Here is a 25,125-nt window from a genome sequence, read left to right as displayed (position 1 = left end):
AAAGGATTTGTACTTGTATGTTTTTACTTCACTATGCACCTCGGAAATAAAAACGTTTGCTGTTACTTTGTTCAAAAAAGCTCCGACCTAATCTCAGTTAAAATCATGATAAAAATCAGAGGTCACAAATAAATGTTTAAGATAGAGGTCAACATTTTAGAATCCAATATGGCCGCCGAATTCTGAGGGGAACACTATAAATCGTTTGAAAACATATCATTGAAAACAATATCATTGAAAACAATATCATTGAAAACAAGACGACGGGCCTCTAAATGTCTTTTATTATTTCAAAACAACCTAGATTGTTCGGAGAGATTTCTAGAGTCTTGGTTTTTCAGGGAGAGATTTCTAGAGTCTTGGTGTTTAAGGGAAATTGTTCCCCAGGGTGCATTCTACCTTGAAATACTGCTACCAGCACAATTTAGTTAGCTACATTGATGCTCCTTTGGCGATCCATAGTCGATTATAACAACGCAATGAAATTGATAAATGTATACATTTAACTAGACCCTCGACTCTTACCAATTACTCTACACAGTTTGCCATTTGTAAAATACTGATTTACGTCGACACACACCAATTATGTATATTTACAGCATTTCACTAACTGGCGAAGCTTGTTCTATTGTCAAGCAGTGAAAAATGGACTCAGGTACTTCCTAATATATATTCATTACTAAGGTTATATCATCTACATAAAAACACTCCCGTGTTGAAAGTATCTATAAATTAAGAACTATTGTTCATCTTTTGATGTCGAAATCAATGAATTTTACGATCAATATTTAATCTGATTGCTACAGCTATTATTTTCTTTTGACGTTTTGCGCATATATATAAACTTTGTATGAGCATACTCCGCGACACATATTTACCCTGATTTATTGATCAAATTACTCAAAGTTAGTTTTAACGATAGCTTATTTTCATATTGAAAGCCACTATGCAGATATACAATGAAGATGTTTATCTAGCAAACGATGGAAGAATTCTGAATAATTTGTCACGCTACACTGAGTATCAAGGCTCAAATGTAACGTTGGTAATCAGATTTTGGCCAATAAATCATCAACATCCCTCCAGACCTGCATGTTTGTGGAGATGATATACATTATGTATATAATGTAGGTAGCTAGGTTTGTATATATATATGTGTGTGTGTATGTACGTACGTACGTACGTACGTACGTACGTATGTATGTATGTATGTATGTATGTATGTATGTATGTATGTATGTATGTATGTATGTATGTATGTATGTATGTATGTATGTATGTATGTGTGTGTGTATGTATGTATGTATGTATGTATGTATGTATGTATGTATGTATGTATGTATGTATGTATGTATGTATGTATGTATGCTGATTCATAATGTATATACGGACCGTTTATCTACATTATCAGAACATCAACGAATTGACTTTACGCGACTTCGTACCTCTTCGCATAATCTTGCCATTGAGACCGGCCGATGGACTCGACCAATTACACCACGTGAAGCACGCTCATGTAATACTAAATTGCCCACAATCAGATCATATAAGACAAGCCAACCCAGGTGTCAGCTTTGTTTCATTAAAAGACTTTTTCTGTAAAACGGATATTGTTACCATGGTCAAAATCTCATCAGACCATCAGACATTCTTAAAATGAGTCTACGACCATAGATAATCTCAAACTGCTTATTATAGCTTGTCCCCCATCCATATATGAAAATGTCCATATACACTGTCGTAAATCCGAAGTGTTTAAATTTTCAGTGTTTTTTTACTCCAGGTCTGAACTGTTACATGTAATATAATTATGTGCCACCTGCCTTTGGTTGACCCTCTGTACTTATCGACTTTTACTTTAGTGTGTTAAACTTATGTTATCGGTACCATTGCCTTGGGTTTTGTGTATCTACTTCTAAAAAGTACAGTGAATGAAATAACTAACTAACGAACTAACTAACCATGTATGTATGTATGTATGTATGTATGTATGTATGTATGTATGTATGTATGTATGTATGTATGTATGTATGTATGTATGTACGGTCTAAGGCATGAGAGTGTTACTAATCATTATCGTAGAATATAAAAACACTGTCGTTACTCATTCCTATAAACATAAAATTATGTTTAATTTATACCAAACTATATTCGGCTTTATGCACGTCAGTCGTTTTGTTTGTATTTTTGGTGAGTCATCATTTATACATTACTAGCATGCTTTTCATCTGAACTCATCAGATGCATACATCAACACCAATATACCAGTTGTCTATTCCATATCCGAAAAGACAACACGTCCTAGAATGTAGATAACTGACAGTAGCAACAAATCAAATTAAATATCAAACATGTACAAAATTCCAGGATGACAGAACTAGTTAAAGTATTATGAGACAGTGACGTCATTGCCCGTATTGTAGTGTACAGTGGTCTGAAAAAAGAAAACAATTAACGTAGACTGTATATTGGAAATAAACTGTTTAAACTTGTACTATGCTCATGAAAACTTGACACCATTATCAGTTAAAAAAAGGAAAGAATGCAAGGCCACAAAACAAAATGATAACAAATTTAGTCGTTTTCGAATCCAATTTAATCACCGAATACTGTGAGAGAGAGAGAGAGAGAGAGAGAGAGAGAGAGAGAGAGAGAGAGAGAGAGAGAGAGAGAGAGAGAGAGAGAGAGAGAGAGAGAGAGAGAGAGAGAGAGAGAGAGAGAGAGAGAGAGAGAGAGAGAGAGAATTTTCGCTGTACTTACTGTATGCCCTTTCCCCTCTAATGCGTGTGTTGTATTTCACACTTTGTCGTAACAGTGCCACACTTCTTTACGGCTGCTATGTACATGATGAGGTCAACATAGTTTACACAACTCCCATTCTTGTGAAATATTTAGGGTAAATCGTATTAAATGGGGATAAACTTGGATGAGAAAGTACACATGGTCGTCAAATGTTCGATTTGATGTATACATGTAGATAAAAGTACAGCCGTGTTATGGAATTTGACACCTGTTGAAATCGTTTATTTAGGCTTTCAGTGTAAATAGACAGCTGAGCAACAGGTTCATTGAGACGACTGTTGAAATCTCACTGTCGATAATCCGATGTAAATTGCAAGATAGTAACATGGTTCAATGGTACACCCGTGGAAACCTTACTGTCGACATTCTGATGAATCGTGCGTGACAAATGTAGTCTAATACAACCATGGAAACTTTACAGTCGATAATGTGATATAAACTGAAAATAATACGATGCTATTTTGAATATTACATATTCTGTGACACATTAACTTTTTGACAATGAACTAGAAAGTACGTTTCTTTGAACATGATCGGTACTTACTGTAAAATTATAAACGTGTTATACACGTTCAAACAGAAACAAAAGAGCAACGACGCATGACTAGACTTTCCTTTAGTGACAGGTTTCAATAACAGTTTAACTTTTCATCTAGCTGTCATAACATCCTTTACCACGTAATAAAAACGTCTTTGTTTTGCACTTCTGAGTTAGATCAAAGTCAAGTTCAACAGCTTAGATAATTTCCCTAGGGGATTCTACCCAATTACACCCAATTTGACATCACTCGTCATACATATTCATGGTAGCTCTGTCAATTTGTCCTCTTTAGAAAACCTTGAAGTCAGTTTGACTTTAAATGAAGATGTACTTGACCGCTATTTAGCTAATCACAAAATGTCTGTTTGAGAAGACAGACGATATGATGTGGACAGGTGAATACAATTGAAATTCGAATCAAAAGGTTAAAACTTTAAAAGGGTCGTTGAGCCTATTGTATATGTCTTTATTTCAGATAATACTATCGTGATCAAATCTTTTATTTATAGCCACACAATCTTTAAGCTGATATTATATTGTTTTCTATACACACACCAACACACGCGCACGCACGCGCGCACACACACACACACACACACGCATATTCATACATACATGCATACATACATACATACATACATACATACATACACACACACACATACATCCATGCATGCATACATACATACATACATACATACATACATACATACATACATACACACACACACACACACACACACATACATACATACATACATACATACATACATACATACATACATACATACATACATACATACATACATACATTACATACGGGCGGGCGGGCGGGCGGGCGGACGGTCGGACGAACGGACGGACGGACGGACGGACGGACAGACAGACAGACAGACAGACAGACAGACAAATAGATAGACTACTTGAATTTATTATTATTGATACTTTTTATTTGTATTTATATTTCAATATCAACAGGTGATATTCTAGTACTTTTGGAGTAATCATTTAAAATATTATATTTCCTCCGAGTATTGCACTCAGTACAGTCAATGCTAGTTACATCGAAAAACGCGTGAAGATCGAGTCCTGAATTGAGTTAATAACCTACACGGGACCTCGGTTTAATGTCCTCGTATGCAATGCATAGGTAGAACAAGAAAACTATAAATACATGAGGTAGTTAAACAGAATGACATTTTCGATCACTTCTTGTCTTCGTGGGTGACCTTAACGTAACCCCAATCCAATACATGTAGCTACTATTCATTACAATTGCCAGTAGGGAACAAACGGATAGTCGCTAGTCAAGTGAATTATGGAGTGGATTCCTTCAAGGTGTCAACCGGTCGATACTCGAGTGACAGACGAATGCAAATATAAATGAATACTTTTTCGATAAAGTACTTCACATTACGGTAGCATTGAAAAGAAAAGTAACGGAAGAAAGAACGAGAGTAGGTGGGTAATTTCTCCGCCTATAACCTCTAATGAAACCCTTGAAAATATTAAATGTACTCGTCAAAGAAAGATTAAATGATTCAAAGTCAGAAGGGTGGTATTTACCTGCATCTAATGTTAGAGCAATATTCTAAGAATGGAAGGAAGTTGACTTGAAACAAAACGTCATCTTGCTCCATAAAAGTCTTACTGAAATAGCTACATCTTATCGTCAAACTCAACATAAATCGAAGTATAATTGTTACATTTTAATCTTTTGATGTGCCTGAAAAGTATACATTGTTACAATGTATATGATTTGGCAACGATCTTCTAAGATCTGATAAGATAATGGCAACTCTTTTAAAAAAATATATACTAGCAAAGGTCGGATGTGAAATAAAACAGTGTTAATAAGATTTGTATCAAGCCAGACAATAAACAATAAAACGTTAGACGACGATTTGTGTCCATTTAACGGGTGGCACTGCACTGGATTCTAAAATAACATGACACTCTAGTAGTACCTGTTACTTAATGATTTATGAACGTTGACGGTGCAATGTAACGATGCATGCAATGAACGGTTCATTTGTAAATGAAGCTATCATATACAAGTCACAATATAACATTTATCTTATCCAAAAAGTAATTGTGTTTGTGTGAAGGTATTAAGGGAACAACGACCTAACGTCAGTCACGTGGGTGGAATTTTACTCACGTATTTTTTAGCTTTGTCACGAACAGGACGTTTGATCACTTGGGATATAGCCCATATACTACGTTTCCTTGTTCCCTTGATGCCTCTGCCCCCGGAGTCGAAAATTGAAAAATCTTCCTCTTCGGATAGAGAATTTGTGAACGAGTAATCAAACAGTACCTTTCGATTTGTATACTACGTAGACTGATATGTATGGATTTAGGAAGCCCTCTTGATGTGACCTTCAAATTAGTCATACAAATTGTCGTCAGAATTGTGTTACGTTCGTGTGTCAGTTTATGTAATTACATCCTATCGTCTCGACGATCTGTTTGTGATGTGATGTGATGTGATGTGATGTGATGTGATGTGAGATGTCTTTTGAAGCACCCAAAGAAACGCTGTAGTTGTCAGTTTACGTAATTAGTTCGTACTAGCCGGGAGATAGGTATGTTATGTCAGTTGACATGTAATTTGTACATGCAATACCTGAGGCATGTCGTCAAAGGTATCAAAGGTCAAAGGTGTCAGATGTCATTTCATGTCGTGCATGGAATCAGATCATTAACGTGAAGTTTGTCGTTCCGTTTAACTTGATCTGTGAATGTCGAATAATCTTCTGTATGTCCTGCTGAGATAGCGATTTGATCATGGTTTGGGATATAATACGGCGATTCCTTCAGGGTAAACACGAAATGATATCCAACCAAAACTAACGCCACATGCAGCCCTTGCAGTTTGCAGCTGTGCTACAATGCAAGTGGCGCTATTTCATTTAAAATAATCTGAACTCCAAGATGCGAGGTACAAGCGTTATTATTGTAAACAAGTGTCGGCTAGTAAATACTGCATTCCTTGCCTCACTGTCAAACCAGAGTGACCATAGAATTTCCATTAGGCGGTAAGATGCTCACTCAACGTTTTTTGTTATAAATTACAGAAAACAAAATACAGACACTGATAGCATGCAAGCATATAAAATGATATATTTTATCTCACTATGAACACAAATTAGCATGTATCGGATGAAACAAGGAAGATTCAAACACAAAATTGTTTATTTGTGTTCAGAGTTAAATAAAATGTAACATTTCATTTATTTTGTATGTGTAATACTAACAAAAATCGTTCTGTGAGATGTAAAAATCATGCCGCCTAGTTGAAACTCTATTATCTTTCTGGTTTGGTAGTAACATAGCCCAGTATAGTAGGAGGATATTACTATTCAGTTAGCATTTCAAATCAGTACAGTGTCTTGAAGCTTATCTACAGGTTGCATGTATTAAAATAGTATGTAGTCCCTACACATTCGTTACTATTCACCAACCATACAGCTCTCTTAAAGTGCAAACCATTTACCATGAAAAACTGTAAAAGATAAAATAGATGGAATTTATTTAAACAGGCAATTCCGAGATATAATAAGCAAAGTGCAGAAACGATTGTAAAATGCATGTTTCTGATCGTGAAGATCAGAAAAGTGTAGGAAACCCGTCGTGCTCCTTTATTTTATAAATATACAGTTTACTCTTTTCTCTGTAGCTACCTCCAAAACGAATAACTTTAAAGATATTTTCACTTTTTTTGTCCTTTCAGGTGTACCACTTCCCCCACACAACATTACAATTTCACACATATTGGACGATTCCGCGGTTGTTTCTTGGAAAGTATATCCAGACTCAGACGAGATCAAACATTTTGGACTTCTGCATTGTGAAATTGGCGGGAATTCAAAAACAATAACGAATCTTGAGAATTTACAGACTTCGCACACCATAAAGGATCTTCATGCAGAGACAGAATATTTAGTTTACATGTGGGCCGTGAACGACGATGGAGAGAGTGACGATAGTGAACCTAGAAAATTCAAAACAGATACACATTGTGAGTATGAATTTGACCTATCGAATTTCAATCAGAAGGTCAAGGATGATATTTTATGTTCTAGTGAGTGCCCAGAATTATGCCCAGACAGATTCCTGAAGACGTCTTGGCGAATTTAATGCACGTAATCAATATTTTTCTATTACAGCAGCATATTTAATATTACAACCACTTTTTTTCTAAATGTCTATTATGCGGAAGTCGTGAGTGGCCATCTTGGATTTCCGATGTGAAAGGTCATTTGCTTTTCGTGGATCAGAGGTAGACGCTTGGGCAAGTGTTAATGTTGCTACAAAAATGCCAAATTTTTACAGCAATTCTTCCTCTCTCCGAAAACTTTCAATTGTTAGCACACGCCTTCTGTCACATTCTGTGTATGCTTAACTGCCAGTGTACATACGCAGAAGAGGCTATATATTAAACAGAGACACTATGTTTTACTGAGTTATCCTCTGACAAGCCATACGGTTATCCAAGATGGCCGCCCAAGTTATGGATGCTACTTCAGTGCAGTGCACATAATGTGATTGTTAGGTACGTTTTCAATTGCAATTCTTAAGCAGCTGTTTATCGGTTAGTGGTGAACATGTTGTTTTTTATACTACAACTTTTGCACAAATTGAAAGATTGAGTATTTCAATCTAATCAGGTTGATCAGGCAAGTCACAATATAGACGGAAAATCTGTAACCTGGATCGATGCTAGTCAGACAACATTGAGGGCGAGGTTGATGTGATTAGTCATAGCTGTAAACACAGTTTACTACTACTATACTGGAGATCCAACCAAGCAGTCTAAGCAGCAGTTTGTATTATTCACTCGTCACCAAGCCAAGTTTTTTCCCAAAATAACGCCAATACTAGCAACAAATTGTTCGATACAAATCATTTCGGGTAGTCAGTAATCCCTGTAAGTTATATAAAGAATGTGGTCACAGTAAGTGATTTACAAGCAGTTGCAATTGATGTTATCAATTGTGATTTTTGGACATATTACGTTATTAAATTTACAGGAACGTTACCACAGCCTTGAATATAACGGTTTACACCTAACCATCAAAGATTTTATATCGTTTCTCGTATTTATGCAATAAGTGTACAATACAGTATTGTTGTAATACTTACATTACATTCATACAGATTATAAAATATACTGTTCATCGAGATTTGTGTCTACAGATATATCAAATGCATGTACAGCTTGTATTAATGACTGTTCACCATTTTTATTCACTTAGCATTTTGACCTTAGACCATCTGTCGTTAATCTTTCTTCGCGAATGTCTTGGTTTGAAGGGTTCAATCTGTACTGCTCATCCAAGTAAGACTGCTTTCGTGATCATCTCGATTACAAAGCTTTCTTCAGCATCATCATTACAGTCTGTATGGCTCCATGTCTTTCATTATCTATTTCAGACATACCTGGAATATCTTGATTTTACTATTTCTATCTTTGTAATCCTCTCCATTACCATCCATCATCACCATCATCATTCTTCACAATATTAGCTGCCAACAAGCAACATCATGCTTTTTGCTGCTTGCTGGACCTTACAAAACTTTTTGTAAGCAAGTTTCTTCCTGATCTACGCAATTACATGATATGTCCCTACTGTAAGATATGTTAAATGGACCAGTAGAGTGTGTACTGAACATGGATTTTGGGACGAGGTTACTCCTATAAACAAGATGGCGGCTTCACGTGCGTTAATCATATATGTACCACAGACAGGGCAATTTTCTTGTCTTTGTATGGACCTAGTGATTAAACCACAGTCCCTTGACTGTTAATTAACATAGCAGTGAAGCAACGATTTTGCTATTAATAATAGGAATTTATGTTACTGGTGAGCAAGGGGAATGAAAACGCATATTTTTAGATATGAAGGTAGACCTGATCAATAGTCTGGTATCTAAAGGCGATTTGTAATGTGCAGACTTAATTTACCATACACATCTATCCACCAGTATGACACATCTCTCATTACATCTGTAGAATTAGCATTATCTACTCCTTAATTACAAGCCCCGATGGCACAGTAGTTAACTGGATGAATTATTGAAACGCAAAGTTTCATCAACGTGTAATTTGCCATGTTTGTAGTGGATTCCATGTAAAGTGTCACTATTCTAATTACAAGCCAACCTTCACCGTTTACTAAACGAGCATTCAATGATTTTATTATGGGAAGTGAATTTCAGAGTAAGAAGCTTAAATTACCAACATCTGCGTGCATGGTAATAACAGGATATTACGTCTTCAAGTATTGCCAACATCTTTTACACCACATGGAGTACAGTCAGGCGAAAAGTATATTGTACGGCAGGTGATAATAAAGAGTGGGGACGGTCTCCTATTTCGCATGCGAGTGTTTAATGAAAGTAATAGACTATTCGCCATCGGGTTGGAGGTTTGTCATGTTAGAGTTAGTCCCTTTGTGCTTAATCGTTTCATACATTGACGTCTCATTAAAAGCGAATGTCACTCCAGGAAATGCATGTATTTCCATAAACTTTGTGCTCTGGAGAGTCATTTAATGATTTCACATCGCATAAATTTTGCGCACTTGCCAATAAACACCAAATTGAAACTTTAGATTTTCGTTGAGCCAGACGATAAAATGTAGCAATGTTAGTAAGATTGAGATCGAGTCAGACAACGTTAATTTGTTTCAGGTATCTGTTAATTTAATTGTTTATGAAACTTCATTGCACTTTAACTTCATAAAATAATAACAGGAAACTTATACACATTATTATTATCTTCAAAACCATAGACCGTATGATTGTGTATGGGATTATATCGTAATTTGGGTCTTTAAGTAAAGACATTTCAATATTAAGTTACTAACATTGCTACATACTTTATCATCTGGCTCAACAAAAAATCTTACGACCATTGCTACATTTTATCATCTTCTCAACAAAAATTTCTTACTAACATTGCTACATTTTATCTTTTATCGTCTGGCTCAACAAAAATCTTACTAAAACACCAGTCTGCTACATTTTATCATCTCGCTCAACAAAAAATCTTACTAACATTGCTACATTTTATCGTCTGGCTCAACAAAAATCTTACTAACATTGCTGCATTTTATCGTCTGGCTCAACAAGAAATCTTACTAACATTGCTGCATTTTATCGTCTGATTGGACAAAAATCTTACTACCATTGCTGCATGTTATCGTCTGGTTCAACAAAAATCTTATAGGAACGTAGCAATGTTAGTAAGATTGTAGTTAAGCCAGGCGACGTTTTGTTTCAGGTTTTGTGACTTTAATTGTAAAACATGCAACAAAACGGTTGTGACTAAAAAGCAACACGTTTTATTTTTAATGCCCCCAGTAGTTGTAAAACAAGTATTCAATGATCCGTACCTCTTTCGCGACTGTTTACACGTGGACATCAAGTTATCATGAATTAACAGATATACAGACAGACCAAATAATCAGTTGGTTAGAGCTGTAAAAGTGTTTAGGTTGAGGGAACTCACCCAGTGGCATTGGTTTGGCAAGGGTGTGCCATCCTGGTGCTAAATCATAGATAACATTTTGAACCAGTTTGAGGTCATTAATATACTCTCATTTCAGACCAAATTGAAGTTTTTTGAAGTAATTTGATACCACTTAAGACCACACTCACCAAATCTACACCCCACCCCCACCCATTCAAATTTAGAACAACACAAACAAATGCACTCTCAAGGAAGGCTCAACCCACATATCAAAATTTACATGAAAATTTAGATGAAAGGTCACCCCTGCCCCCAGGGTTAAAGGTTAAAGCAGCTGACCCTTGAAATGGAATGACAGTTATAGAAGTGAAAGGAAGACGTAAAATATCAATTTAGTGATAATGTGAATCTTAGATTCTAGGAAATCCTATCAAGACTTTAATGTATGTAAATGAATGAGAAATTGATCCTCCTTTTGCTTTGATATCTAACATACCGATAAAACTGAATATTGATTGATCAATATATCACATAGGAAAGCTTTTAACCCTTGAACTAATTTCCCCTATGTTAAATATATACAACACAATATCCTGAGTTATCAATAATGTATGAAGATTTAAGTGATTTAATTTTGAATAGTTAAAGTTTTCATTGGTTTAGTGCATGAATATCAAATATGCTTTTGTTTATGTTTTAGGATCGTTGATTATTTGACATATGTATAGTACTTAGCTATCTATTCTATTACAGCAATGTAACTCCCTTTGCACACCGACCAGAGACCTTGAAATGCTGAATCTGAACTCCATTCTCAGATTGCAGTTTAAAAATTGGGATAAGTAACAACAGAACATAATTTGGTTAGGTAATGATGGCGCGATATTTGTTGGAAGTAAAATGGTTAGATTATGATTCAGTTTGCCTTTAAATGCCATGTATGTGTAAACCCAGGTTCTCGTATTAGTGCTGTCTTATTAGCAAAGCTATAAAGATTAGATGAGATGTCTCTTATGTTCAGGTCCAACTTTTTCAGTCTATACCTCTGCCAAATAGTTATCTTCTTATCCAAACTGTAATCATAATCCGACATTAACCTTTAAAACCTTTATCTCCAAATGACTTACTTTCTTTTGTATTCCCAGGCTGACTGACATTTGACCTTTGCTTATGCGTTCATTATTTTGTTTCAGAGATGAAGATTTATTCGAGAATTATCACTGTTTGTACTGTATGGATTCTTGCCACAAACCTTCACTTTGCAACATACCCTTTATTTTTTTCAGCTAAATATGACGCTGGGCAGAGAAATATGACGAGTGAAGAGATTGTTATTCTTGTGGGAGTCATGCTACTCTGGGTGGCTACAATAACAATCTCCATACGCTCTCTCCGAGCCAAAATGGCGTCCAGTCACACTTTCATCGGCAGCGCAAATATTGGCGCGAGTTCTTCCCGCTGAACTCTACAGGGGCCAACTACCGGTTTGAGGTGAACTATTCAGATTCCTCGTGTGTGGGGCTTGATAGTGCATTAATTGGTCATAGCTAAATTGCTGCTTATAACTAATATTCTTCATTTAGTATAGAAAAAGAATGCAAAACGTCATTGGTGAGGAGCCTACTTGTTTTATTGAAATCAATTTTTAACAGAAAATCCTTAAAACTTATAAACGAATATAATGTTACATTCATGAGTGCATCAACGGATGGACATGAAACTCAATGTTTCTATGGTTACGGGTACTACTTTATCTATAAAGATGCTAAATTTATAGATATTGTAGTCCCTGAAAGTCACCCTGTTTACTAACTTATGATGGTGTCATCTCCTTAACGCCAATACAAACAGAAATGATTATGCAGTTGGAATTTCTTAATGTTATGATATGTTCCATAATTGCATCCATATTTTTCCTACTCACATCCACATTTACAAAGTGTACATGTACTTATGGGAAGAATTTTAACAATTTGAATACAAGCCGTCTGTAAAACACCGACAGTATTTCACAAATCCCGTGGGACATCTTTAATTTGATTCGTATGATCTCAGTCATCTTGATTCTTCAAATTCATGTGTATGTATTAATGACCACTATCTGAGCAAAATATATATTTTTCTAAATTTATGCACACAATCAAAATTTTGGATTACTGCCAGTAGGCTCCTTCCATATAAGAGAAATCTCTGCCTGGTTACTAATGCGGACGGAGATTTGCATTTACATGTAGTGATAGTACTGGAGCACTTCATAATGGTGTTTCGTAGCGGTTCTACTTTTTATTTCATTATTATTACACAAAACCTGGTTTATGTTGATATTTTTTTGAGCAAATAATCGAAATCAGCCTTATGGAGTGTTCCATTATGCGTAGATATAGTTAGTTGCTTCAGATATTAATTCATCCTGATTAGTCATGAACTTTGACCACCTGACACTTGACCCCGATTCGCATGCGCAGTGTTGTTCCTGGGGTATTTTACTATTGGTGTAATGACTGCAATTGTTTCCTTCCATGATATTACCTAATGTTAATTGTTTCCCTTCACATTTACATAACGTATACTAATCAACATTTGTTACAGCATGTATCGTGTATATAAACCCAAACGAATCTTTGGATTTGCTGTTCTCTGGTCTGGGTTACCTTGCCTCTACTGCACATGCTCAGTCGGTGGGTAGGGGTGACTGAGCTTGCGCAAAAAAGGCAAAGTAACACAAGCTAGTTATTGTAACCATAACTTTGATGTCGTTATTTATAATATTTTGATGACAATTAATCAAATATTATGAAATTTATGGGTACCAAGAGTATATTCAAAATGTGTAGGAGTTAATGTTCATGTTAGAGGTATGATTTCATCGTGCCATTCTCACGAGGATTTCCATTCCCATGACTTGTTTTTTAACTGGATGCCATATATGGGCATACATTATATGTTGAATATTGTCAATCACCAGACAATGGGAGAGACAAAGATGGGTTGAAAATTGCCATAAACTTTGGAGAAGATTCCGTACTATATATGATATGCACTTTTTATAACAGGCACAGGTTGAATGCCGGGGTTGGTGTGGTGTTTCATTGCTGGCATGCTTCAAACACACACAAAAAAACAATCTGAGACAACTTTACACTCCAAATAAACGATTTCAGAGTGTGAGCACGCAGTTGGAATGTTGAATCATAGAAGTAATCGCGTGGCTAGCTTATCAGTGAAAACAAGCATAAACAATCGAAGCCATTTTAATATTGGCTGACTTTTATCACGATGACAGGGATGAAAGATTAGTAAAATCACCCATATACTTTCAATTCTGGTCAGATAGTCACTTGTAATAGTAAGCTTAGAGTCTGCCAAATTATATATAGCAGTCAGTATTAAGTTTGGTTTATTTTGTCTAGACACTGGAATAGATCAAGTGATTTATTCGAAACTTGTCCGATGCCTGTTTCCCAATCAAAAGTTTAAGGAGAGAACTTGTGTATGAACACTAGATCAGTTTTAGAGGTAGCTCTTAAGGACATCAATTTCTTTATATTTAAATTAGCGACAGTTATCAGTTTCAACAGTGTTGCAGCCAGAGGGAGTTCTGGGTCATTTGACACACATTTTTTGGACCTGATCCACAATTTTGGAAGAGACGGGTCATAGATAACCCATACTAAATTGTATGCAAATATGTTTAGCAACATGACCACGGCTATAGCAACAGCCAAATGATCGCATATATTGCATAGATAACAACAGGGTTGAATAGGCAACTGCATAATCATTCAGCAAATACAACGCCATTGGTGTTTTGTAATAATAATAATAATAATTATTATTATTATTATTATTATTATTATTATTATTATTATCTTTATTGCCATAAGTATAAAATTATACAATGGAATTCGCTTTGGTTATACGTAGATCGGTGTATACTGAATGATTTGGCCGTCAATCTACTATAATACACGTAAAGGAAAAGTAACAATGTTATATTACACTGTAATCAGATTTCTGTGCAGCCAGCCGACCAAACAGTGCATAGATAACAACAGGGTTGGATAGGCAACTGCATAATCATTCAGCAAATATCTAGCATGGATCAGCATGTGGGTAAATATTTTGCAGTTGTGCTACAATGCCATTGGCGCTTTTTTAAAAATAATAATGTCCCAAAAAAACTTATGATGACCCAGAAAAATGAAAGTCTCGGGACACTATGTCCCACTCTTTCCAAAGGCTGGCTGCAACACTGCTGGCAAATGTAGGAACATATATTAGGCCAACTTCTATCTAGCCATAAAACGGTCTGTTTCAGCTGACATATTTGTCATTGTATTTGCGATGCTCATTTACTTGACGAGTGTAATCCCAATAAGGAGCAATTTCGTGTTATACCTGTAAACATAGCACGTGCTTATGATACAGGAGATTTCTTCTTACTTTGCAAATGTTATTAAACGATGTATGACGATCAGTGAGACCACAGACAATGAAGATTTCATTTAGGTGTGACTGATCACAAGGTTTCATGTCTATGGTGTGACTGATCACAAGGTTTCATGTCTATGGTGAGACCACAAGGTTTCATGTCTATGGTGAAACTGATCACAAGGTTTCATGTCTATGGTGAGACTGATCACAAGGTTTCATGTCTATGGTGAGACTGATCACAAGGTTTCATGTCTATGGTGAAACTGATCACAAGATTTCATTTCTATGGTGTGACTGATCACAAGGTTTCATGTCTATGGTGTGACTGATCACAAGGTTTCATGTGTGTGGTGAGACTGATCACAAGGTTTCATGTGTGTGGTGAGACTGATCACAAGATTTCATTTCTATGGTGAGACTGATCACAAGGTTTCATGTCTATGGTGAGACTGATCACAAGGTTTCATGTCTATGGTGAGACTGATCACAAGGTTTCATTTCTATGGTGTGATTGATCACAAGGTTTCATGTCTATGGTGAGACTGATCACAAGGTTTCATGTCTATGGTGTGACTGATCACAAGATTTCATGTCTATGGTGAGACTGATCACAAGGTTTCATGTCTATGGTGAGACCACAAGGTTTCATGTTGAGATAGACACAATAAATATAGCACACCAACATCCCTTACACAGTGTCTACTCTGTATTTTGTTACATTTAAGTTTTGTGTTTGTGTTTTGTTGTGTTTTTTGTTTGTTTTTGTTTTTGTTTTTGTTAGCATTCAAAATGACAGAGCAGACTCTGTGTAAAGGTTGTTTGAGTGTTAAAAGTTATGTATTATTATTATTTATGGTACATTAACACGAAACCTTGATACATTGTATAATTACATTTGCAAGCTAAGACGAAATCTGGTGTCAATAATCAGGTCCTTCTATCTGCTTCTCTTCCCTCATCACGTATAACACAGGTAGTAGACATGTTTTTATTCATTACAATAAGTACTCGACCACGAAATTTAATCAGGGTGATTTATAGCCGTGTTTACTACAGTAGCTTGTCACCCATCAAAAATCGCATTCTACCCTCCATCCCCACGTGACTCAAATGTGAACGAGTGACATCATCGCAAACTCAAGGCAACAGTTGTTAATAGTGTACAATTATTATTTAGTACAGGTTTAATATCTCCTCATAACACGTTGTACATTAGCTTGTCTACATATAAACACAGACTAACATAGAGACCTGTTGTAAGTTTTACTGTGTGCCATCCTATCTGCATATAGACGACTGTGCAACGCAGTAGGTAGTGACGTCATTCTCACTCAAAATTGCAGACTAAAGGCATAGAATGGACAGTAAGTAATTAAGCACAAAACGGATAAAAAGGAGACATTATAGGGAATGATGGTCTGATATTTGAAGGAAGGCGCTTAGCTGGCGATTAGGGTATATGATGTGCGTCTGTGTGTGTGTGTGTGTGTGTGTGTGTGTGTGTGTGTGAGTGTGTGTGTGTGTGTGTGTGTCTGTCTGTCTGTCTGTCTGGCTGTCCGGGTCTGTGTTTGTGTGTTTGTATGATTACAATGCCATATATTGTCATTTACACACACACACACACACACACACACACACACACACACACACACACACACACACATACATACATACATACATACATACATACATACATACATACATACATACATACATACTTTTACAGTCCAGTAGAAACACATTATTGCTGTGATTACACATGGACTTGAATTTTATGTTTCCAACTGTTTACATTCCTACTGGTAGGCAGTAGGATTATTTATATGTATCTACATCCCAATTGTATGTATGTTACCATAATTATTCATTTTGCCCTTGAAGTTATCTGATTGTGGTTAAGATATATATGTCCCATAAGTGAAACCTTATAAGCTAACTTGAATTTTACCTGTAAAATGTGAGATTCTGAGCTGTCAACTGATGAAGCTTGCAATAAACCTGTACAGTAGTAAATCTTTTGCGATGTTTACGTTATATCTGCAGTAAACGTATGATGCTTACGTTAAATATGTAGTAACTGCGTGGGTTGTACATTTTCTATAGTGTCTGAGATAAACCTTAATCGGGAAGGGAATTGACGGAGGGGAGCATGAACAATAAATGTACACTTGAAAGAATCTTTCAAATCTTCGCTATGCCCAAGATATTTTCACCGACTCTTCCATTTCAACTTCTCGGATGATTGGAGAACAATTGCGGCTTATCGTCTTTCATTTCCGCGGACTAATTTACGGTAATTCTCTACAGGATTCAAACGCATAGACGTACATAGTTGGCCAATGCCCGATTTACGAAGTATCTCCTTTCTCTTTCACTGAAAATGCATCTCCTGGGATCATACTTTCATTCCCACAATCCGGTGAATATACGTGTTCGGAATACGATGATAAACTAACCATCGGGGTCAAGGGAAGATCTGAAAGGTTTCTAATAGTTGCATTAGTTTTATGTATCTTCACTGAAAGAAATACAGAATGTCTGCATTGTCATTTGTTTATCTTCAATTTCCTGTACAGTAATGGTTTATTTTTGTCTTTAGACATTCAAACTTCAAAGAAAGCATCAACTCGATGACTATCGAATACGAATACATGGTGAAGCCGAGGTGTGTGTGTGTGTGTGCTTGTATGTGCTTGTATGTATGTATGTATGTATGTATGTATGTATGTATGTATGTATGTATGTATGTATCATATGTATGCATGCTGACTATGTCTATGCATCTATGTGAGTGTGCATGTGCAAACGCGCGTGTGTGGAGTGCGAGCGAAATACATGTATCCCCATTTCTATGTCTGCTTATTCCAGACGTGTTACAGATTGTCTCTATCATATACGTTCACTACTGTGCTAATGATGACTGGCAGGGTGTTGACCTTATACATAAAATAAGGTGTAGATGGCATACTCACTAACTTGCATGGTTTTTTTTTTCGGTTTTCTTTCTTCCGTGATGGAAGGAAAACATTTCTTTGGGAAATAATTGTCCTGCTCACTGCCCCCTGTGTTGTTTGCGCCAGCTACATGTAGTTCTGTATTATTTTTATAAGCATTTCTACTTAATTAGTTGATGTTGCCTCGTACCTGATTTTCTGTGTCGTTTGCTAACCATTAAAAAAAGCTGTGTACACCTGTACTGTATAACATAGATAAATTCGATGCAATTATTTAGATTGACACCATTTGACCTTTGCACTATGGGTAATGACACCATGAGGTAATGCAATTCTCGTAGACCTTTAAACTCGTCGAGTGCGAGAATCTCGTCAATTATATTACAGCTACGGTTGTCTTTGGTAATAATTAATATGAGGCAACTGTCCTACCTGTATGAGATGAGCAGAACTATTTTGATGTTGTTTTTTGTAAAGTGATCATTTAACTCCAAATTTCGAGATAAATTCCCTAATAAAGATATTTTTATACTCTTTGTCTAAAATTACTGTTTTCCCTTTGAAAAAAAAGTTGCATAAAAAGAGGAAATTTTGATAACATAGCCTAAGTTGGCTTCTATGCATCAAATTGACAATCAAGGTAGACATTCAATAAGGCGTGCCAGAGATGATATTCGATTTAAGGTACCCGGATGTGCTATCTGTTATGAAGGTTATCTCCTAAGGGTCATAGGATCATAGACATAGAGATCTCCCACGTGTCCAATTACGAAATTTACTTGAGGGCAGCCATATTAGACGGGGATAGATTGTTTATAAAGTGAAAGATGACATCTTCATATCACTGTTAACAGATAGAGAAAGGTTATTGCCATCAAAGTAGTTTTTCTTAGTTTCACAGAATACTAACTATTTGGTTTTTGAGATTGTAGTGATAGTTTGGGATTAAATAATTTACATAATTTGCAGTGGTGTGCAGGTTACTGTATACTGGCTCTTTTTGAAACAACGTCACGTGACTCCAATGGGAAAATGAACATGCTACACTTTAAGATAACAAGATTGAGTAAATACAGTTTCTTGCTACATTTTGTCTTAATGAAATAAACCATTGTCACCATGCAAACATTAAATGCAGACATCAAAAAATTGATGCTAAAGTGTTGCGTCTAGTTGTAGTGTGTTCTAATGGTATAACTCTATCAAGACTAAATGTAGCAAGAAATTGCAATCATGAGGAATGTGAAGTTTCTTATTGGTTTCTGCTTGGTTGTATCAAACAGATCGTGTGGGCAGTAACCTGGAATAGGCTGTAATTCGAACACAATTATGTATTAACTTAACTTAACAGTACACTGTATATCGTCATGAATGATAATTACTTAATAACTAGTACTAAATGTTGAAGCTTGGTCGCATTTTCTTATTTTTGTATAACCTACAGATAATACAAAGTTGAAAAGACGGCGCAACTTGACTTCCGAAGAAATATTCTTCCTTATGCTAGTATTTTCAATCTGGGTAGTCGTTGTCATCTTGTTCTTTCGTCAATGGGGTGCTATACGTGACCTACAGCCTGGTGATACGATGTACAGACAGGCGCCAAAGAATCTCAAATCAGTGGAAGTCGTCAAAAATGCAAAGGACAGCGTCATCTACCACACACGGCCAAAATCTATCGTCAAGAAACCGCGTGGAAGTGCAGGGGCAGCAACAGCCATGCCATACACCGTGTCCAGAGCAGACATACATATACATCCACATCCACGTGCATCATCAATATCGTCAAAGATATGACATTTGACCTCGGATGAATCGTGGTCAGCCTGTGTATGCCAGAATGCCTTCAACTCCTCTGAAATAGAGTGGAGTGTGTAGATATATCAAGTGTTTTGGATGAAAGTGTCCAAATCATTAATGTAACCAGCTTGTGATTGGCTTAAGGAGATGCCAGTCCTGACACGTGTAATGCCAAAGTTTGCACGTGCTCTTATGAGTTGTTTGCAAGTTTCGGTTGATTTGCTTGAATGTAATATGATGGCTGCAGAAAGGAGAATAACACGTGTTTCATGCCATCAGAGGAAGGATAAAATCATTGACATTTACAAGGTAATTCAGATGTTGGACATGATGAACTGTAAATGAAGTACATATCATTCGAGAAAAGTGTGATTTAGGTTGCCATCTTAGACTAACTTTTTGCACCAGTTGATTTCCGGTTAGTTAAATGTAGAAATTCAATCGTACACCATTGTTGACATAACATACAGTACTCTGCCCCGTCTACTACAATTGGCGTTTTCAAGCGTGAATCCAGTTTGCTAGCCGAGACTTTTTTTATTTAGCGACACCGCATTTAACGACAAGCACTGTCAGTTTTTCAACATTAGTTGTCAACATGAGAAACATTAGTAACTTAATGAATCATGTTAACAACAGGATATGTCAGTAGTAATCCATCACACATTGATAGGTGCATGTAATTGGCTACTGCTTTCAAATGGTTCTGTCACAGACATCTTTTCCCATCTCATAAACCACTAGCCTTTTTTACGGCAGCGCTTAAAGACGCCCGCCCGCGCGCAGTGGTAATTTTCGTTGCGTCATTTATAGAAAAATTATGGTCTGGGCTGCTTGCAAGAATGTCTTTTCCCTGTCTGTGGTTATGTATACGATCTATTAAACCAGTCCCAACATAAGTCAGTTATAGATAATGTTCCTATTCATAATGCTCTTGGTAGTATTTTCAAAGTCAGAACCGATTTCGATGCTGAAAAACTTCCAGCGTTTGACGTTGATGTAGGATCGCTAAAGTGGAAAGCCAAAGACTAGACTACACCTTTGCCAACAGAGGGCAGTGTCATGACACCGCCCCTGTGGAAAAATTGTAAAAAAGATTTTTCCAAACTGAGATAATCAAGAAAATCTGGAAAAATTACTGTTGTTGTTATTCAATATCCTTCACTTGTCAAATAGACCGCTCTTCATTTCTATCTACGCCGTAATCTAATGTCAAAGGTCAATTAGTAAAATTTGCATTATTCAAGATGGCTGCCTTCATTTTTTAGTCCAACTTTATTCATGCCGAGAACACCAACATCGGGACAGAAAGTTATCCAAGATGGCCACCTCTACTTTGAATGATTATTAAGATTGAGTTGAAACACGCAATGACAGCATGTGAACCGGGAAAGGACGGCAGTGCTTGCTTATTCACACACAGAGGTAGGTACGTCGGTGGTAAAGGGCTCAACCATTTGATAATGGGAAGGGGTCTAAGGAATGAAAATCTTCGAACCCCTACCCCAAATTCAAATGGTTCTTCCCTAACAAGATCATGGATTACAAACAATATCAATCCTACTTGTCAAGGAAATAGTAGCAGGAATGTCTTGGTTGACAAATTTTAGCCCTATCGAGTAGTTAAGTGTGGCGATCACAAATTATACACAAAATTATGCAATGTCGTGATATCAGTCCGGTGACAAATACATGTACTATCATTATAATTGTCTTTTGATGGTCTCTATGTGTTTCCTGCAACAATTCTCAAACTCAAGAAATGGATTATGTATATTCATCTAGGGAGTGTTCACTTTTTATGACCGGGGTGGTCTAAGAGAACATTTCTACAATATCCCCCCGCCCCAGGTTACCTTGACCTGCCCTGAATCTAAATGATGTATTCAGGCTGTGATAGTGTGAATACATCAGGCTATACTTAAAATGCTTGTGATGAGTTTCTATAATAAACATCTGTCATTGTCCATCCGTCTGTCTATTTGTTCTCTGTATCACCGAAATCTGAAATGAGTAAAGGCTGGATTGACATGAAATTTTGTATATAGAGCAGTTGTGTGATGTTTGACCCTGTTCCATCCCACATAAAAATTGCATGCTCCTCAGGTGAACCGACAATAATCAATGCAATCTCAGAATACTCCTGAGGTGAACCGGAAATAACCCATGCATCCGTCTCGGACGGTCTGAGATACAATGCACCCCTTGATGGCCATGATGCGAAAGCACTGCATCCCGGATCTTGGATCGTCAATTTTTGTACTGCGTTGTCAAGGCAACTGAGTACATGAACAAGTGCTTTAAAGCAAGGTTAAAAAAAGCTTTGTACCATATATATATATAAGCTTATATATCGCCCTCTACGATTGAACTCAACTGATCAGTATTCTCATAGGGTGCATTTTTGCCAGAGATGTTTAAATGAAAATTTACATACTGTTTATGCACTTCAGTTTTTATTTACCAACCTTACTAAGTTCCATTCAGGTATCAAATATGATAATGGTAATTATTTTTGTACAACTCTATAGTTGATTTTCCGGTTCCAAGATGCATCGCGCGAGATGATGTCGCTTATGTTTGTTATATTTAGTCTTGTTTTGTCTATATTACGTTTGAAAGAATATTTTCATCAGAAAATTATGGAAACACATGTTGACCTCTTTGATTATGAGTGATTTTATAGAACAAAGACTAAACACCATCACTGACAGACAGTGATTTTACAGGTGAACCCAGGGTATGGTCAGGTGACAACCATCCCCCTGTGTAGCGCGTGCACCCCCCTAAGCGTGTACATAATACATGTCATTGTATGGAGAGACGCGCAATGCATCTTGGAACCGGCAACAGGTCTATACACTTTCAGACGATGGAAGTGTTGTACTGTGTATAGCTGATCAAAAGCTTTTATTTCATGTACATACAGCCTTTACAGGAAGAGCGTGTACATTTGATTATACATGATATCAAGTTCAATGAGAATGACTACAAAGTTTTATGTGAAGATAAATATAAAGACAGTTTGCTTCCAAACTGTCTACTCTGTATTTGATTAATGATACTATAAACAGTAGCTGCTACTACTATAAACTTGGTAGATTGTAAATATTTTAAAACATTTAAATATCCAACATGACAGTGACTAGTCTAGTTCCTGACAGGGACCGTATTATGTACTACAATGTACTTCATCATTATCCCAGTCTAGTCACAGACAAGTAAGAATGTGGTCTAGTCAAGGCCCTGACGAAAGGAGGCGTTAATTATGGTTCAACCCCATGGTGAGTGAAGTGCGAATGGCGCATGTCAGTAGTAATCCACTGGCTGTTGTCACTGCTCATTAATATTCATTTGGTACAGCTGTTTTGATGGTTTCCAATGTCCACCCAGGACTCCACTGTCAGTCCATTTAAATTAAAATCACATGGGACGCAACAACATAATCATGTTTATATGAATGCTGTAGGAGGGAGCACAGAAATCTGTGTGATTGTCAGGACCTTCACTAGACTGGGATAATGATGAAGTACATTGCAGTACCTAATACGGTCCCTCTCAGGAACTAGACTAGACTGGGATAGTAATGAAGCACAGAGTACGTAATACGGTCCCTCTCAGGAACTACACTAGAGAGTGACCACATAGATCGCACAATTAAATACTTTCATAGTGAGGGGTCAACCTCTGCTATCTTTACTGGGTTTATCTTAACATGAAACTTTGTAGCCAGTCTCACAGCACTTGAAAACTCGAAAGTACATGTTCAGACTGTAAGTGTAACAGCTGTAATCAAGTGAGATAAGGCATTAAGAACACCGAGAATCTCAGACCGATGGTCTGAGAGAGAACTTTGCTCTGAATTTTTTACCGTGCATTTTTTGTTGGCATATTCGCCATGCAATGAATTTATAACTGGTGGTCAATAATCCTCGCGATGCTGTTTGATAGTAAAGGCTCCCTTTGCTTTATCTATTGCAATGCACGTCTTCTCGTCCTGTCCTTTGTGTAAACAATCATATCTAGTTCAAGTTCAAATCAGTGTGTCGGTCACGGGTTAAGGTGGCATAAGCTGGGTTTATTTTTTAAGACGTGCATGCTATACTTGCTACGTTCTCTCATAACCATAACTTGCAATTAACTGAATTCAAACATGATATTAAGATATAACTTAGAAACGATGACGGAGTTTTATGTACATGTAAAAATGTCGAGGAAATCGCTGTTATGCGTATAACTGTTCTATCAATGCCAGAAGACAATTGTGATGCCATATAAGACATCTACCGACATTATCTTTATACTAGAATAGTTTAATCAAAGAAAAAACCTCTAAAAAGTCAACTTGTGCCACTTTAAAGCGATCGCCAACCTTCTTTTGCCAGTCCGACCCTGTATTCAAGTGACGTTCGACCAATCAAAGGGGATTCTCGTCTAAAGACTCTCGTACGCTGTAGGATTCGTAAAAAAAGGGGGGGTCTACTGAAACTATCCTAGGGGATTCTCGTCCACAGACTCTCGTACACTGAAGGATTCGTCCTTGTTTAGATGCCTTCATATAGAATAATGGGGGGGGGGGGGGGGTCTTCTGAGATTATCCAGAATGTTTTCTTACGCTGGCGTGTGAGAGTAAATCCACAACGGACACGTATAAACTTGTAAGCTCAGAGGTATAAATGCAAAACCGTCTTTTCCCTAGGGAAGAAGCTAGGAGGCCTCAGTCAGTACGTGTAAGTGAACAAACTGATTCATGACTCGCTTACCAAGGTCCATCACAAAGAGCTTACAAGTTGAATGTGTAGTCTGGTAGGTAAGATGAGTGAGATCACACAAAATCAAATATATACACAAAAGGCAAAACAAAACAAAACGATGAAGCAAGTTAGGCCTCTTCTATCAAATGATAATAAGTTTTGTTACCACTTCTCCCTGATAATGTCTTGTATAGCTTCAGTTATGTTTTCTGTATGACGGCTAAGAAAAAAAAAATCACACAATTTTAATAAACTATTTTACCAATTAAAGTCTCAAGAGTGTAATTATTAAAAAATGACGGTGACTGCAATACAAGACAAAAGTGTTGAACAAAATGACATATTGGCTTGCCATAAATT

General features: G+C 36.6%; 1 protein-coding gene across 1 annotated transcript; it reads left to right on the top strand.

The window, feature by feature from the left end:
- The first annotated feature begins 6,280 nt into the window (after positions 1–6,280).
- On the top strand, positions 6,281–23,006 carry LOC144451687 (fibronectin type III domain-containing protein 5-like). The gene is made up of 3 exons (XM_078142586.1): positions 6,281–6,287; positions 7,080–7,367; positions 19,656–23,006. Exons 1-3 carry the CDS (start codon positions 6,281–6,283, stop codon positions 20,006–20,008), a joined length of 648 nt encoding a protein of 215 aa, XP_077998712.1. The 3' UTR covers positions 20,009–23,006.
- Positions 23,007–25,125: the final 2,119 nt, after the last annotated feature.

This window comes from Glandiceps talaboti, chromosome 21 (assembly GCF_964340395.1).
Source record: "Glandiceps talaboti chromosome 21, keGlaTala1.1, whole genome shotgun sequence".
Taxonomy (NCBI): Eukaryota; Metazoa; Hemichordata; class Enteropneusta; family Spengelidae; genus Glandiceps; species Glandiceps talaboti.
Note: the sequence above shows the minus strand (reverse complement) of the source record. Positions and strands in the feature narration are given on the sequence as shown.

Excerpts from the sequence above, each read along its gene's own strand:
- LOC144451687 (XM_078142586.1), top strand. Across the intron at positions 7,368-19,655 it reads ATTCAAAACAGATACACATT|ATAATACAAAGTTGAAAAGA; the intron begins GTGAGTATGAAT and ends TATAACCTACAG.